This window comes from Charadrius vociferus, unplaced genomic scaffold (genome assembly GCF_000708025.1).
Source record: "Charadrius vociferus isolate BGI_N301 unplaced genomic scaffold, ASM70802v2 scaffold62, whole genome shotgun sequence".
NCBI classification, from domain to species: Eukaryota; Metazoa; Chordata; class Aves; order Charadriiformes; family Charadriidae; genus Charadrius; species Charadrius vociferus.
Genome location: NW_009647419.1, coordinates 2623813 through 2642380, shown reverse-complemented (window position 1 = coordinate 2642380; position 18568 = coordinate 2623813). Strand labels below are relative to the sequence as shown.

Here is an 18568-nt window from a genome sequence, read left to right as displayed (position 1 = left end):
CGGTAATCATTTTCTATGAAACAGATGTTTGATTACTTCTGAGAGGCACCTATCTTCTGAACTTTTTATATAGGTATGCTTACATCGGACCAACCTAAGGGCTGTACAGTATTCAAGCACAAACATCTAAACCAATCACATGTAGTTGACTGTAACGTCCCTAGAAAGGAACCATCAATAAGAATAATAGCAACTGTTTCAAAAAGCAAAGAAAGATGACTTTTGATATCAAGCTGACATCGTAAAAACACACAAACAACGGAATTTGTGAAAAAGCTAAAATTGCAACATTTGATCACTTATTTAGAAACCTAAAGGCAATTCAAATAAGATGTTTCAAATTACTTCAGTTTAGCTTTAGGTAATGAGGTATTAATTTTCCCACACAACTGAGTATCCATCTTATCCATCTGATGCTTGCCACTCAGAAATGTTACAAACAGAGATAACATATCTATAAAGTTTCAGGTATGCCAGCTGACCTCTATGATATTCTATCAGCAACGTTAGATTTTTGGATGGTTCTTAACCATCTTCCATGTACAATAGCATTTTTGAATAAAACAGGGCTTTATTAATGCTTTAGGTATTGTATTTTGCAGTATTTTACCCTGCTTTAAATTCGTTTGCACTAATCTTAAAGAAGTAAAAGTACTGAGACTGCCTTTGAATCAAGCTGGAACAAGAAAGAATGGTAAGCTTTAACTGCTACATTGACCTGTTGATGAAAGTAGTTTTTATCAGTTGTTACCTTTGAACTGCTATCCAAACTTGATGTAGCCACAAGTAACTGAACCTCCACTGGGTAGAAGGCAGCACCCCATTATGTCAGTCTGAGGGGAGGCAGCAAGGGGTTTCTCTACACCAGGTACATTGTCCGCCTCCCTGACTGACCCAATTGCTGAAATTCAACAGCACTCATCTGTGAATAACAGGGAAAACGATGGAGGAGTTTGGCTTCCAGAAATGCAGTACAGCCAACATCTCCCACAAAGTTTAATTCATCACTCATACAAAGACCCAGCTGGGAATGGATGTTGTCAGCCAAGCATAAAGAAGGACCATGTGGCATTTTGATCTCCAGCCAAATTCTGTTCAACTAGAATGCAATAAAGTTGCTGCTGTTAGAAGTCCTCTGTTCTAGAGAGTCTTGCTACCAACCAGCCTGCTGCTAAACTACAAAGGTGGTAGAGACAAAAACCCTCTCAATAAGAGGTTCCTCATATATTCTTGCTTTTAATGTACAAGCACAACAGAGAATTAAGGTAGTCACTACACGGATGCCTGCAGAAGAGGTAGAGGACAATGACAAACAAAAGGGAGGACTTCCTTGCCATCTAGAACTCATGGCTTCGAATTACAGAATCACAGAATGGTCAGGGTTGGAAGAGACCCCTGGAGATCATCCAGTCCACCCCCCCTGCCAAAGCAGGGTCACCTACAGCAGGTTGCACAGGACGGCGTCCAGGCGGGTTTTGAATGTCTCCAGAGTGGGAGACTCCACCTCCTCTCTGGGCAGCCTGTGCCAGTGCTCTGCCACCCTCAAAGTAAAGAAATTCCTCTTCACGTTAAGATGGAACTTCCCATGTTCAAGATTGTGCCCGTTACCTCTCGTCCTATCACTGGGCACCACTGAAAAAAGATTGTTCCCATCCCCCTGGCACCCTCCCTTTAAGTATTTATAAGTATTAATAAGATCCCCCTTCAATCTTCTTTTCTCTAGACTAAAAAGACCCAAGCCCCTCAGCCTTTCCTCATAAGAGAGGTGTTCCAATCCCCTAATCATCTTTGTAGCCCATACAGTAATAGTTAACAGTATCCCAAAGCTTGTTAAAGAGGACACAGTATATGTATGCTGCATTATAGGACATTCTCCCCACCCCCCTCAAATAATGTCACAAAGTATGCTTTTTTAAAAAGTTGCTTCCTATTAAATTTTCTAATTTTTCCAGGTAATCATAGAACCATAGAATGGTTTAGGTTGGAAAGGACCTTGAAGATCATCGAGTTCCAACCCCCCTGCCATAGACAGGGACACCTCCCACTAGACCAGGTTGCCCAAGGCCACGTCCAGCCTGGCCTTGAACACCTCCAGGGATGGGGCCTCAACAACCTCTCTGGGCAACCTGTTCCAGTGCCTCACCACCCTTAAAGTGAAAAACTTCTTCCTAATGTTTAATCTAAACCTGCCCTCTTCCCGTTTATAGCCATTCCCCCTCGTCCTATCACTACATACCCTTGTAAAAAGTCCTTCCCCAGCTCTCCTGTAGGCCCCCTTTAGGTACTGGAAGGCCGCAGTAAGATCTCCCCGCAGCCTTCTCTTCTCCAGGCTGAACAGCCCCAACTCATAAGAAAGCCTCTCCTCATAAGAAAGGCGCTCCAGCCCTTGGATCATCCTCATGGCTCTCCTCTGGACACACTCCAGCAGATCCATGTCTTTCTTATGTTGAGGACTCCAGAGCTGGATGCAGTACTCCAGGTGGGGTCTCACGAGAGTGGAGGGGCAGAATCACCTCCCTTGACCTGCTGGCCACACTTCTTTTGATGCAGCCCAGGATATGGTTGGCCTTCTGGGCTGCGATTGCACATTGATGTAATGAAGGCATCTTTCTTCTCCTTTGGGGAAGACAGTGAGAAAATAGCTTATCTTTAAGAACAAGATATTTGTGTTTAACTGTAATCACTGTCTGAACTGTTTCTTAGAGGGAAAAACCTCAGAGCTACAGAAAAAGAAATGGAAGTTATACTGATTCAATGAGAGATGAAGAAAAGAATAAGAGCACCAACTAATGAGTAGCTGGCAGTCATAATCATTAGTCACATGTTTCTTACCTGAAGAGATGCTAGTTTGTGTCTTGAATTCACAAGGATTATCCTGGCTATAAGCAGCAAAATAGGATGAGAAGTCAAGCTGTAGACTGATTCACCATCTAGAACCAGCATCTTCAGTATAGCTGCATGCAGCATTTTTGGCTGAAAGAATGAAAAAAAAAAAAAAGACAGCTTTCAGGAAACTTAAGTAAGTTTATAAACAAATCATGTAATACAGAATTAGGAAAAATAACTATTCGTGTATTTAAGGAAAAAGTCTGCTCAAAACATTAAAAAAAAATAATCAACACCTCTTGGAGTCTCGACATTTTACCAAGTCATGGTGAATTCTGTCTTGTTTCTTTCTCTCCTGGTACACCATATCAACATGATCTGAAAGACTATGATTTCCTCCCACCTGAAATGCGTGTGTCCCATCAACACTATCCCCAAACACATTCCAGTAATATAATCCTTCCACGATCTCAGGGAAAAAACTTCAGGTAAATCCATGCCATTCAATTTGTAACCACAGAAATAAAATAATTTTTAATTAAATTAATCCTACAACACTCAAATACACTAGATATTCCTCCAGTAATGTCAATATGTGTTTTCTTCTTTCCCCAGAGGGAGCTTCCTGTTGGAGTGGCATCAGGGCAGCAATATTAGAGCCATTCTTCCCTTTGTGCAATAAATAAAAACGTCTCCCTGCTTTGGATGCTTTCCTGTATGACGTTCCCTACAGTAATTCTTTTCTTTAATGGGCTTGATGTAGCTCTCCAGGGAATCTCTCTCTCAGTGGTGACTGTCATCTGACAGTCACCTATTCTTCTCTCCCTTTTAATGCAATGAAAGCATTCAAGCAGTTTATCTTCAGGCTCAGGGAAATGTCAGTTCACCAGTTTATTCCTGGTTCTTATATGGCAGGTTTCCTTTGCAAACTACAAAAAGCAGGGCTTTTGTTTTCAGTTAGTATAAGAGGGGCAAGAAAAGGGAATGGAAAGGAACGAGAAGAGAAGGTTAAATGACAGTTTGCATTGAAGTAATTTGCCTGAGAAAGATTCTTATTCATTCAACACAAACAGGATAGAAGTTATTTGAATCACATTTCAGCTTTTTAAACTAAACAAATAATTTAATGCCTAAGTTATTTGAAACTCTTTTCAATACCTTTTCCAACAGGTTACACTGAAGCAAAAGTTGTTAAGCCACATTATTCCCCTAGTTCACTCTTTAATAACAGAGTAAACTTCAGGCTTCTTTTCTGATTTGCTTAGGTTTGTTAGTTATTTGTGTTGCATTAACATTGAAAATACTTGTACTTTGTAGACAATGACTCTGGACTTTTAATTATTTATTCAAAGTGGAATTCTTCCATGACATCACTGCAGTCATTTCAATCCCACCGTGGAAAACAAAGTTTACAATAGTCTGACAAACCACTTGAGAATAAAGGAAAGAAACTACCAAGTGGAAGTATACCAGATCCCTCCCACCTCTAGTGATTCAGAAAGGAATAGCCTTACCAACATGTCTGCTCTAATTTTGAGAGGGAAAGTCATCATTCAGTACTTCTAAAGATGAATTTTTAAAATCCACGCATACACATAATAGGACGCAATATAATTTTCAGTTCAACAAACTTTTTTCCCTGTCTGCTCCTTTTTGATTCTTTCTATAATCAAAGTAGACTGCTCTTAAAATACTCAGTGGGAAAGTGAAGAACTATAAGTTTTGTTATAGGATCATTTTCTAAAGCAGCCTTGCTATGCTATACTAATCTACACTTGTTCAAGCACTGTAGCAACCAATTAATCTCAAATTCACATTTCAAGTCCTTTCACTGGACAGCTCAGTCCGGCTAACGTAACATTACAAGGAATGTAAGGAGGAAGGGAGAAGGGAGAGACGATATGTCACATCCTTGACAATAAGCCAACAAGTCTCAGAGCCAAAGAACTGCTATCTTCTATTTTAGCAAATCCCATACAGGAAAGCAGACATACTTTTCTTTTAGCTGAGAAAACCAAAACCAACATTCATTCTTCCAGCTTGTGCTCTAAGACCACATTATCAGTGCAGATTCTAACAAGAGAATTCACTGCTCTAAGGTAGTCTTTAAGATGAGAGAACAGCTACATATAAGAGATAGATATTTAAGCTTTTACAGCTTCAAGGGCTGAAAAGCTAGGAATCAAGTCCACAAAAATCCCTGAAATACTGGCTAAGAGTAAAATGGAATTTTGAGCTTGTTGTCTTGCATTTAAACACTTAAATATTCAAAGTATCAAAACTATCTCATATAGCTCAAAAATCTCACATATCTCAAAATGGCCACAACCCACAATGTTCCTGACCTAGTAAACCTGGGTTAGATTGTTGAGTCTTTCTATTCTTCACCAGACTTGCCATCAAAATGTGTAATTATTTTATTCAGGAAAATTTTTCTTAAAGCATAGAAACATATACTAGATAATTACTTCATGAACATACGCTGAGAAATCCCCGAGGTAATCATCCAGTTTCTGTTGAACATGCAGGTGGTTCCATTCGACCACTTCTGGACTAAATACAAACAAATGAAGCTCAATTCACTCTAAATACATATTTTTTAGTGTCTGAAACACAGCTGGTTATGTATTCAACTTCCAAACAGTAACTTAATGGCTACTGTTAAGTAACTACCACTAAAGCCCTAAATCACTGCAAGCCGGAAAGTACTCTTGGCTTCAGTTTTCACAGTATTTCAAAAGTGTTCTCAGCACAACTGTTACCACCTGAGTAACGATGATAAGAATCAGAAAAAAGCTTCTGCCATTCATGTTCAATAGCTCTGAGAGTAGAGACCATGAGAATTTTAGTTTAGGGGCTTCATGTTCTTTTCTTGCTAATGATAGTGACAAGAGGCAAAGTGAGCATTTGGTAAGCTTTTACTTTTATATCAGGAACTGCTCTGAACTGGCCTTCCTAACATTTAATCAGCTCTTTCTCAGTCTTGGGGATCCTTCCCCAAATGTTAAAATGTGCAGACATACACAGAGATAGAAAAAGCCAGAATAAAGGCTCGGGAAGGCTTGATTAGAAAATGGAGGGGGGGGAAACAAGCTATCAAATAAGGAATCTGCCTGTATGTGATTACTAAGCCTTATATACTGGGCTTCTCAGATTTTAAACTGTACAAAGACTACTGCACAACCATTTGTCATTTGGCAAAGCTAAGGTCATGTATCTTCCAGACTAATGGAGGATGTACTGAGGTCACCAACCAAAGATTTGGTCCTTCGGAACAGAATTCACTCTTCACACTTTCGTAAAGTTAGTACACTTAGTACACTTTCGTAAATGCTTCTCTCCAACTTTCTGCAAAGGAGGTAACATTACAGTTGAGGTTATCCCCAGTTTCATGATCCAAACCAGCAACAGGTAACCCATGCAGAGCTGAGTTGCTAACTGAAGATAACAAAGGTGAGCTAGCGTAAGCAAGTCTTCCCTGAGTGCGCTCCAGGTAGAAGTACTTGTACTTGTAGTACTATGAATGCTTTTGTTCATATTCCTTGTGAGGGTGACCTTGCTCCATTACTAAAGGATTATTTTCCAAGTGGCTGCATTAAGAATCTCTCTTCTATTCTATTTTCATGGCAAGACTGTAGGCTACTTTAGCAGATTACCTCTGCTTACAAGAGACTGCCTCCACATTTAGCCTTTACCATCCATCCTTATATTCCCCACAAGAGGGAGAAATATGCAAAATCTTCACAGCCTATACCTTGCTGGTCACTGGTATTCAAACAGCACGCGAGTAAGCCTAAAATTAACTCTTTCTTCTTTTGGGCTAGTTTATGCTAACGGGAGGCCAAGCATTTGGGTCTGGAAAAAGGAATTCCCAACAGACTGAATTAACAAAGCTAAGGAATCATACCGGATTTGAGAAAGTAGTACTACGTAGTACATTGATGGTTTTCATACAAATTATGAGTAAGTGGCAATATTTCAGCCTCTCCCAGCAAAAGGATCAAATAATGCATAAAAGAAGCAGTAATACAAATATAAGGAAACAGAATTAATCAAATGCATTCCAAAACTCATTATTTGGAATCAACCTGGAAGTTACAAAAAGGTCACCAGGAGATGTTGATATATGTATTTGGAAGATTCCTACCAGTTATTTACATGCATTATCAACTAACACATTGGAATCTTCTTCAAGATGGAGCTTCTCACTGCTACCAAATATATCCTACTTGTGAATAGGAAATCAGACAACAAACAATTAAAGTAGCTTGTCCTCACAACAGTCTTGTTGCCATCGGTGGTCTTAAATAGTTCTACTACACAGTTTTATCCAGTTCACCTACTGAAAATACTAAACTCAATTGTATGACGAGCTAATATGCAGTAATTCTGAAACTCAAGGCAGAATAAATATGCTCCAGCTTCAACAGTTCTGTACTTTTTATTGCCTTATATGCAAAGAGACAGTGACAGCTCTTCAAGACACAAGGAGCCTATTACTACATCCCACTTATTATAAGCACTTAGCTTATGAAAAATGTTTTAGTCTAATCCCAGTAAATTCAAAGCCAGAACTGCTAACCCACTTTAACTGAAATTCAATACTCTTTAAATCTTCCTTAAACACAATCCACTTATTAAAAAACTCAAGGTAGTATCAGTCAGGCTACTAACTGATGTGGTAAAGTCTCAAAGTTACTTTAGAAAACTGAAAGACAACTAATAACTAAACCATTAGCTGGTTTTCTGTTTAGAAATCACTGAACTAGTTTTATGTGTGGACTCAAAAGAGAAACGCACAAGCCAGTTCTGCAGGACATAAAAAGTACATGAATGTAACCATAACTTACAGAAAAGACTGGAATCAATTTGGAGGATGGGAAATAATACTCATGAATACTGCACATGGAAAACATCCAAGAGGTCCCTACCAGCAACTCATCTAAAAGAGGCTATTTTATTTATTCTTCACTGAAATTAATTATAGTCTCATGCAGTCTTAATGCACTCATAAGAAATTAACGATGCATTCAGAAGTTATCTGGGAGCAGAAATGAAACTATGCCATTGACTCAGAGGTGAAACTTCCAAAGGATACAAATGGCAACAGTTACACAGCCTGAAAACATAAAGTTAAGATTAATCCAATAGTGTTCTGAAAACAACAGTTTTGAAAATATTCATGAAAGAAATGAGACATTGTAAGGCTGAAAGTTAGTGATATTTCTTAGAGCAGGCTAAAAGAAACATGAAGACAATTTTTTAACCTTCACATGGGAAAATATCATTTTAGTCTGAAAACCTGAAAAATTGAAGGTCTATTTAAAAAGGGATTGTATCAGTCTTGATGACAGAATATAGAAGATTACAACAGATGGAGAAGATTAGAGCTATATTTTTAACCCACTTTTTCTGAATATCTGTGTATGCAAGAGAGGAAAGCTGGATTAATGGAAGCACAAATATGTCAGTTTATCAAGATGCTCTTCTTTACAGAGTGTTTATATACTCAGAATCCTTGGAAAGAAAAGTAAGTACATAAAGATAATTCAAAACACACAAAAGCTTTTGAATTTAGTTGTTTAATAAAGAAGAGAACTGGATATTATATTTTAGCACATAAATGTTTAGTGGTCTTGGAAAAAAACCCACTAATGTTTCAGAAGAAGATAATATTGATAGCACTAATATAAATAAAAGTAAACTTCTTCAACCTCAATGCATACGTAGATAAACCTTGCAGCAATATCAAAGTCTGATGTGGTACTCATTAGAAATCAAGTCTGTTTTCCTTTATAATCTCTTGCCAATTTTGTTTCTGGAATACCACCTCTGCATAAGCAAATGTCTTTCAATGCATCACATTCACTGCCACAGCAGAAATGTAACAGAAACCAGGAGACGCGTATTCCCTTATTCAACAGGCAATTAGTATCTCATTCTTCCATTAAGACAAACAATAAACGGTAGGGTTAATAGAAATTATGAACATTGTGTTTTACAGGTCTGTGAACTCTGTCAATGACAGCAGTTCTATGACTATCAACTTGAGCTGCAGCCTCTGTGTTAGACTGCAGCCTGCGCATGTACACTAACATAGAATATTGGAGTTCTTCAGTAAACAGAAACCACAGATTATAAGAATACTTTAGTACTATAATCTTAAAGATTATAAACAACTTATAAGGGGAATGGAAGTAATTAGTTTGTATGTCTTATTTTTTTTATTATATATAAAGAAAAATTGAACTCATTTTCCCCTCAGAAGTAGCATACTTTAAAATTTCTGTTAACTCATAGCATTAGCAGAGACAAGTGATGTGTTCTTGCCCAACACGCTGCAGTAATCAGTATGTTATCATAGCTTTAATTCCTGGAGAAAAATTAATGCTCAAGAAGCTGTGCTGAACCACAGGCGCAGGACAGTCATGAGATGGAGTGTGGTACTGCCATGAGAAACAATATTTGCAGCTCACTAAAAAGAAGTTACGGTGTTGATTAGTTATTTACATTAAAAGATGGCAAAGTAAATAAAAATGACCGTCCTCAGTTTCATCTCCTACATTTCCCTCATCTTCCAAAAGCTCTGTTTGAGTTAGCATTTCTGTACTAATGCTACTACAATTCACTTGGCATCATCCATGAGCCTAACAGGATACTGAGCATCCAAATCTTCCGTTCTCTTAGTACCTGCCAGATATTCTGCTATTCGCAAGATATGCAGCTTCTACCTTACCCTAAGGAGAGAAAATTTCTAAGCCATCCTTCTTTGATCGACCTACGAACACATCCCCAAATAAATAAATAAAAAGTTTATTGACTGCAAATACCCTTCCAGTAAATGCTCCCATATAATAAACAGATCTTCCCCATCCAAAACCAACATGTCCAGCAGAAAATCTCTTAAGTAGAGAAACAGACTAACGACTTTTAGGGCACTGCTTATAAAACTGATATAGCTGAAGATGCTTGCAATAGCAGCCAGAATGATCAACGATCAAGGCAATTCATTGTAGCACTCCACCTCACAGATGTGCCTTCTCTGACACGTCTATTTGTTACTGTTATTTGTGAAAAGCAGTGATGATAACAGGACAGCTTATTAAAATCCAAGAATACCTCACAGAATTTCTGTAACAATGCAGGTGGCAAAAAGTCCTGAATCTTTAAGTGAACAGGAGGCCCAGTCCAATTGCTTTGAACGAAGAGCTGCAAACTGCCCACACCAAGTAGAAACATCAGCCTCTGCCTGCAACATAGATAAGAAGAGCCATTAGCAACATATTACATTTTTAATTAAGGCTACAAGATCTGTTTGATTCTTGTACTAATTCAAAATTCTCAGCCCTAAAAAAAAAAAAATCACTCTCTTGTTAGGAAAACACAATGAATGTAGTATTCAAGATGCACATGGGGAGCTAAAAAGCTTGGAAATATGTATGTTTATAACAGTTGCTATTAATGACAAACATTTCGGGAGCAGAGTTAGTTCATATGTTTCAAAATCTAAAGTTACATCTAACTATCAGAGATCAGGAAATCAGCATAGGATGCAGACTATCCTATTTGTCTATTGCATGGTTGTTATAGTTTCTTATGATACATCTAACCTTCAGCATTTTCAGAGAAAAGATATTGCATTAGCATATGTTCCAAACCAGCATGTTTATTTTTGTTTTGACATAGCTGTTTATTTTCACTCCCTGTGACAAGAAAACAATTAAATGAACATCAAAACTGTTCAAAACTATCACCTCCAACTAAGTTCAGATACTTTGGCAGCAAATGTTATCTCATTCAATCATGCATTTTAATTTGAATCATAATCGTTTATTTAAAGATGGAATTCTGAGACTTTATTTCATTCCTGAAACTATGGTAAAATTTTCCTTATTTGCAAGACTAAGCTCATCTAACATCATTATGATATTACTTCTTTATGCACCTACAGTAACAAATAATCTATGTGGTTTGCAGAAGGCAGGGCACAATCCCTCAGAATTTAATGGTCAATTTAACAGGTGTAGACTGTCAGGACATTTACACAAATTTCTGTTTTGTTTTATGATTCCTTAATGACTTAGAACCTTACTGTGTTATAATTAGTCATGTGCCAACAAGAGCCCTGCATATATATAACACACGTCGTACTCAGAAAAAGTTAACATTTTAATTGTGCTGGTTTGGTATAAAAATTGGTATGTTGAGGAGCTTAACTGAATTGAAAAAAACTAGTCTTTTTTTTTTTTTTTTTTTCCTAACTGTAAAACAGGGACTTAAAGATGCAAGTGTTCTCCAAATGGAAACAAAAGGATAAAGTGTTATACAACCCCTAAGCCAACAGAAAAGCCACACACAAACAAGCTGCTGGTGGGCAAGAATGTAACAAAAGATGTATAATAACGGGAAAGCAGGGGTGGGGAATGCTTGATTGAAAAACAAAACAAAACAAAACAAAACAAAAAAAACCCCAAAACTGAACAGAGACTTCAGGAGAGTTACAGAACAAGGACTGGTATAAAGAGTTCTTGTCAAACAAGGCAAGATAACACTTACTAGCTGTCATTATTCAGCCAGTAACTATCTACCAGCAAATATTATTTGAATGAATATTTAAGATTACCATTAAACTTACAAATAACTCAAGAACATAAAGCACTAACAATTACTGTACACTAAATGACTACCATTATACACAAAAGAACCACATAGACATACATTTTCTAATTATTCTCCCATGATAAATTATGCTTCAAAGCTTCTGAAACATACAGAATAATCAGCCATCACTGCACTGTGATTTCACAGACGCACTTCAGTCTTTCAAAGACTCATTTTCATTACCTCATCATTTACACTATTATTTCTACTAATAATTATTTATTAACATTACTGACATCTATCTATCTGGCAGGCAAACTTGCTTGAAGTCTTGACACAGTTATATCCATGCAGAAGACCTCTAAAACAACTGATAACCAATTCCATTACTTTGGCTGGGATACTGTCTTTCCACCGGTCAATATATCATCACCAATTGATTTTTTTTTCCCCCATTTTCAGATCCATGATCAACTTCCAGTCTCCTTATCACTTATTCTGTATCAGAAAGTCAATTCCAAGCTCTAATCCCTGTAAAGGCTAGCCTCCCTTGCCTATCCCCTAATTTATTCCCACGAAAAAATTTCATTCTGTCTCCCTGACTGTCCTTCACACTTACAATGTGGATCCGCAAATGCTCACCTCCCAAAGGCTGCCTGAAAACTGCTCTTCTGAGCTGCCTGAAAAGCAACAGAGGGACTACTGCTAGTGTCCCACTTACTATGCTGACCTACATAGTTTAATTTGTTTAATTTAATTTTTAAGATTTCCTTTGACGTGTGTCTGTATCTGTCCATCCTGTTCTTCCTTTCTCTATGTGAATGCAGGTTTTGCTGCCTTTTTTTATTAAGCACTGTTTACACCAAGTCCAGTAGGACTGTGATCCATGACGTAAAATCAGATGCTTATATACATCCACAGTAATATGCATACTGCTATACCTAATCTTGCTCAAATTAAAAATAAATCATAATAGACCATTTGTATTTGAAAAAAAAAAAAGAGGATTTGTATATAATGCTAAAATTTACAAACAAAATGTAAAAGTGAGAAAATGTTCAATAGCCAGGCTATACTTGAGATGTGATTAGGTTACAGGTTTTGGTTTTGTGAGTGTTTTTCTTTCTAGTGAAGTCAGAAATTACACAAGAGAAGTCAAAACAAAATTAGAGACTGAATAGTGGGTTTTTTCAATTCATATACATCAAAGCAAGCCTCAGAAACAGCAAGAATTACTTCATTTTTTGTTTTTCAATATATATAGCACACCAGTTCACCAACCATCAGATGCCCCAAGAGAAATACCAGAAATACCATTCAGTTTTCAGGTTGGGAAATCATAACAAGCTTTATTATATGGATTTGTTTTGGAAAGTTTGGTATTAATTTCTATGTTGAATAAGGTAAAAGTAGTAAGTACAGAGTCAATAAAAACAAATGTTAGTGCTCATTCCCTTGTTCCTTTAGGTTTTGGTATAAAGCATAACAAGAGACCTTTCAAGCTCTTCTGAAACAAGCTCTCTGAAAATATTCTATCTTTTTGTTGTGTCCTGCACACTAGTTCCTTTCACTCTTTAGAATCAAACCATATGTAAGGCAATGAATGCACCTCTTTCACATGGAGCTCAGGAAAAAATGAAAAGGCATTCCCCCTTTAATGGTTAATACATAGACTATTGCTTCATCCTCTACAATATGCTAATTTAAAATACAGCCATGAAGCTACGTTTTCTGTAGAAGGTAACTGTTAAGCATTGAAGTGAGTAGCAATAGCACGAAAAAAAAGTTAAAAAAAAAAAATCTCCTATTCAGTATTTATTGTAAGAAATGCTTTGAGACTTCATTTTTAAGCCATAAAGGTTAAAAGTGCCATAGTGAAAAAAATGTCTGGGGCAGGGGAAGGAGGGAAAGCAGTTAAAATGATTGAAAAAAAAGTTGCAGCAAATTTTAAAATACTGTTAAATGTTTTCCTTACAGAACCAGGGATTTGAAAGCGGAAAAAGTTACAGGCTATGTCCAAAGAAATTACAATCTGAATCCAAATTTTGAGCTCTTTTGCCCTCAAGCTGCTCAGTTTTAGCTTCAGAAAAAGAACTCCTTAAGAGTTATTTTAACACTATTATAAAACCGTGCTTTGTGCTGTGTTTATATTGTGCTAAAAGAATAAGATTAACATTATCCAACTTTCTGTTTCCGATTGAATTCAACTCCCACTGAGTTTTTTAACCTTCAGAATTACAACTTTCAGTTCAGGAAAAAAAGCATATATTTGAAGTTATACTGTCTACTGAAAGTCACAAGAAAACCAGTGTCTTACAGAATTTTCTGAGCTAGAACTTAAAGGTTTGCTGTACTTCCTTTGAATCAGTCAGTAGAAAAAGAAAATGACATTTTACCCACAAAAAAAAACCCCAAACATTTTCATCATAAGCAATGGAAGGTCAGTGCGCAAAAGCTGTATTAATTCCTTCCATAAGGCAGTCACAGGGCATAGTTATTTTTCCTACTTGAAGGCCCTATGTAACACATATTAACCTAGAGGTCACCGAAGACAAACAAACATGGTACAGATTTAAGTGCTATAAGCAGTGCCTACCTAAAATAGGAAATTATCTGTCTTTCAGTAGAAGTTTTTCTGTCAAGAGAAAGTCACAACTTACTTCCTTCAGCACTAATGTAATTCAAAGCTTCTTATAATACTACAAATGGAGCTTGAAAAATTCACTTGACTGCTACAAAGGAAAAATATTACTGGAAGACACTGACGCATTTTGAAGACTACCCACTTCCATTTTGAATAAAACTCTAGGCTGTAATTTTGGGCAGAAAGCCCTCTGGTTCCGAAAGGCTAAATATTGCAGATCTGTCTCCGTATCTTCTGGCAAGGGGGCTTCTAATGCTGCCTAGAGTTGCAGAGGGAACAAAACCAACCTCAAAGACCTGGAGTATGAGCACCTGACAAATTGCTTTGCTGTCTGCAGTAGGACAGCAGCAGTAGCGTCCTGTAAATGGCATATAGGCCAATAAAAGCTCACAGGGGGAGCAGGAGAAGAAGAAACATCACCATGACAGGATATGTATATTACTGAGTGCCTGACATAGGTTATGATTGTTTTTAAGAAGCTGAACAGTTCATAAGAGCAGAAACACATATTTCAAGCAATGATTAAGATTAGGATTGGGTCTGTTTCAAGCCCTGACTGATCTTTCTTTCCTTGCTGCATTATTCAGAATAAACTATTGCAAGATGACAGAATATAGCAATATTGAAAAATTCCTCTGGACTATGTTACCACCTAAACTCCAGCTAATATTTAACAGCAACAGCACAAAGCAAGAAACAAAACCAAAAAAAAAAAAGAGAGGAAAAAAAAAAAACTAGAGAGAAAATGCACAGGAACAACCTCTGAACAGTCCAACTCGGAAAACAGAGGTGCATCATATTGTGTGTCACACTAGAAGATAAGCTTTTGACACCCTATGATTAATAACAAATCTCAGCACAATATTCTAGAGGTGCCAACTATTTGTTTGTCTGTAATATTTTACCAAAACTCTTGTTTTTACATCTGTCATGCCAAAACAAAGGCATTTGTACTCAGCCACACTTACTGGCAATATATTACCTTCCTCTTTTTACCTTTCTCTTCCCTTATCTTTTGCTTTTCTTTCAGCAAAATTCCCACCCTCACCTTTTAAAATAAACAAATATATATATATATACACACATACACACGCACATAAATATATAATTTTCTGCTTCTACTATCCCTAGTGCAACAGATTTCAGTCTGTTTATTATTTACACAGCAAACTGGAAACACTAAAGTCAGACTCATTAACAGCCAGAATTAGCACATGCAGTACAATTAGGGAGAATCTATCAGAGAAAGTCTTTTGAAGAAAATAATCAATAAATGAACAGCATCTGTAAGTAATATCTTACTCATTTTACATTAAGAAGAGTAGAATAACCTTACTATGAATCAGACTTAGAAATACAGGCACTGCTTGGACAGTAGCATTACACAGTACTTCAAGTAGTCACGTAAATGTAATGCAATGCTTCAGAGAGAAAACTGTTAATAAGTTTCTTGATGACACATAGGAACATGAATTTACATTTGTTGGCTTCTTTATACCAGCAGCTTCAGACATAATTACTGTAAATAAAGCTAATGTTTTCAACAAACCCTTGTATCACAATACTATCCATGAAAGAAACAATGATAATGAATGGATCCCTCAAGGGAGTGGGGAGAACAACCGAGAAACCTGTTTTCAGCTTTTTTGTCAGAACAACAATTTTAGAGGCCCTATGTCACATACTATAAAATTTTTAAAATGCTGTTTGTAAAAACCAAACACAGCTTCTATTAATCTTCAGTATAATAAACAATAATTCCACCTTTCCACGTTATCAACCTCTGCAGAACAGTCCAGGTATGCCAGAATCTGTTTCTCCAGGTAACTGTCAATGTTCTCCTCCGTCACAGAAGATGCACTGAAAAAATTCTGGATGGCTGAATTTGCAAATATTGCCTCGTATTTCCCATCAAAAATCAACTGCAATAATGATCCACTTTCTGAAAAAACAAACAAACAAACCAGAAATCAGTGTCAACTTTGAAACAACTTTGTCTTACAAAACCTATTCAAACCAAAACATATACCACTCCCCTTTCAAGGAATGAATCTTCATTCACATTGCAGAAAAAGTGTAGTTGCATTGAAACTAACAAACAGCAGTAGCAGGTGTCACTTTATTAAAAATAAATTTTCCAGAACTTCTATTAATGTTACAGTGAAACACAAACTGTCAGATAGATGTAAGACAAAAACTTGCAGTGGAAATACACGGGTAACCTTTCAAACATGTACACTGCAGTTATTGAAGACGACTTCAATTGTCGCAAGAGGGTTTTCTTCCTCCAAAATATTTTATATGAGTGTGTTACAGTTAAATCCTAAGATAAGACAATAATTTCACAGAATAGAGAACCCTTTTAGGGGAAAGGCAACAAATAAAAATGGTTCAATATTTGCAGAGTTCAGTGAATAAATTCTCATGTAAAACTAGAAACTACTAAGTTCTTCCTTTAAATGCTTAGAACATTCACAGGGAATGGGCAATATGATCTTATCTTTATAAAATAATTATTTTCCTATTATAAGTTTATGATCTTAATGAGAAGTCTGCATATGGAATCAGATTCTTCCGAGTAACTACTAAGGCAGATTTAGATCCATTAAAGTTTCTCTACTGAAGCCTTTCAAGACAAACAGCAGTCATGAAATACTATACATCTAATTCCTAAGAAGCTTCAAACCCATGAATTTCTTGATCCAGGCTACAGCTTTGTTCACAGAAGGTATCTTCCCTTCTTTCTTCAGATATGCTACACTGTAATCAATCCAGTAGCTGTTAGAACAACTTCACCATGTTAAAACCTTCTATTCTTGAACAAAACCAGTATCTGCCTACGCTGCAGCTGTGGCTACAACTCATGTAGATGTACTAACTGTTTTTAAACTAGCTGATGCAGATGCTGGTAATGGTGCAGCTGAGGAAATGCAGAGGTCTGCATAGGATAGCTGCCTTAATATTAATCTGCTATTCCAGTTGGGGACTGCAGCTCCCGTGCATTCAGTGTTACCTTAGCTACACTAATATTAGTACCCAAGCTGGCCAGTGTAACACTAGCACAGGTACAGATCCACACAAGCAGCAGCTGTGCAAGGAAGTGAACCAAACACCAACCCCAAGCTCACCCAGCTAAAACACATATTCTAAATTTCAGATGTACAGTAAGCCCAAGTGTGGAACCAGTTTCAATAGCAGCAATGGATGACTTGAAACGAATGGGTGACAGAGAGACATTCATTCTAATCTCTCTGGACCAGGCTGTTGACCACAATTTAATTTTGTTCTTTACAACAATGATCAAATGAATGATGCAAGAGATCATGACTTAATAAACACTTTAAGCTGTACCTGGAAAGCCATATGGAAAAGAATAGTAATGGTTCTGCAGCCCTGTTGATATCATACTCTCACAGAGAACAGAAATAAGGAGAAACTTTCTCCAATTTATGCTTTACGGAGACTTTCTTTCACCAAATGATAACTTCTTTATATTGGATTATAGTTGTCCAGACAGGCAATGCTGTAGTTTGTAGAATAACTATTGGCTGTCAGATCAGTAACGAAGAATACTGAGGTTCATCTCTTTCCAGTAACACTGTAACATAACTGTAAGCACATAAAATCTGCTTTTGATTCTGTGTCTAGCTTCTTATAAGACACCATACAAATTCAAGGTCACAGTCTTTAAATATAGGTTCAAGATCATCAATGGGAAGGGCTCGGGTAAGTGACAACTAAGAATCATCACAAACCCCATAATTTTCCATCTCTAATGCAAGACACCTTTCTCCAACAGCCTTTCCCACATCTAACAGCAGCACACTACTTAAAAACAAACACCAAACCAAAAGTAAAAAAAAAAAAAAATCCCAACTAAAAATCACACACCACAAACAGCATACATGATTCTCAGTGAAAAGATAAGATGGATCTGACAGATGTCAGTCACATCACCTAACGTTCCTGGACAGTACAATGATTAAGATTAAATAAGAAATAACATAAGGAAATAGAGCCGAGTAGCTCTGTACAGCTCTTTTCCCAAATTCAGTAAGTGCTTGTGTAAGGGTGAGTGAGTCTTTCAATACGCTACAACCTCTAAACGTTTTAAACAGCACAGCACACGAATAGGCACACCTGTATTTCTAGCCTGTCTGAAATATGGAAGTGCCTTTTCATGACAAATGTTACATTTTAAAAGCTGCTGCGTTCCCCTGCGGGAAAGCTGCGTCACTAACAACCTGAGTCCCCTCAAGAGACTACTTTGTGCTGTTCCCTCAAGCAACTATGACTAAATAACTAATAAAAATACAGAACAGGTAGCTCATGCCAGACTTTTTCTCCTCATGTTTTGCGAGAGGAGCGAGTTTCGTACCGCTGCCAAATTCAGGCAGCCTTCCACACGCGGGCCGTGGGCCGCTCGAAGGACGCACCGGGTTGAGAAGCCTCCGACACGAAGCGGGGCGGCGGGGCGTCCCCCCGGCCACCGGGCCG

General features: G+C 37.3%; 1 protein-coding gene across 1 annotated transcript in view; it reads right to left on the bottom strand.

The window, feature by feature from the left end:
- TTC27 (tetratricopeptide repeat domain 27) overlaps positions 1-18568 on the bottom strand; it is a 128294-nt gene that overhangs the window by 107260 nt on the left and 2466 nt on the right. The window contains exons 2-4 of the mRNA XM_009880444.1: positions 15836-16013; positions 9946-10075; positions 2833-2973 (exon numbers count right to left, since the gene is read on the bottom strand). Of these exons, the coding sequence (XP_009878746.1) occupies positions 2833-2973; positions 9946-10075; positions 15836-16013 (449 nt within the window). The remainder of the gene's footprint in view (positions 1-2832; positions 2974-9945; positions 10076-15835; positions 16014-18568) is intronic.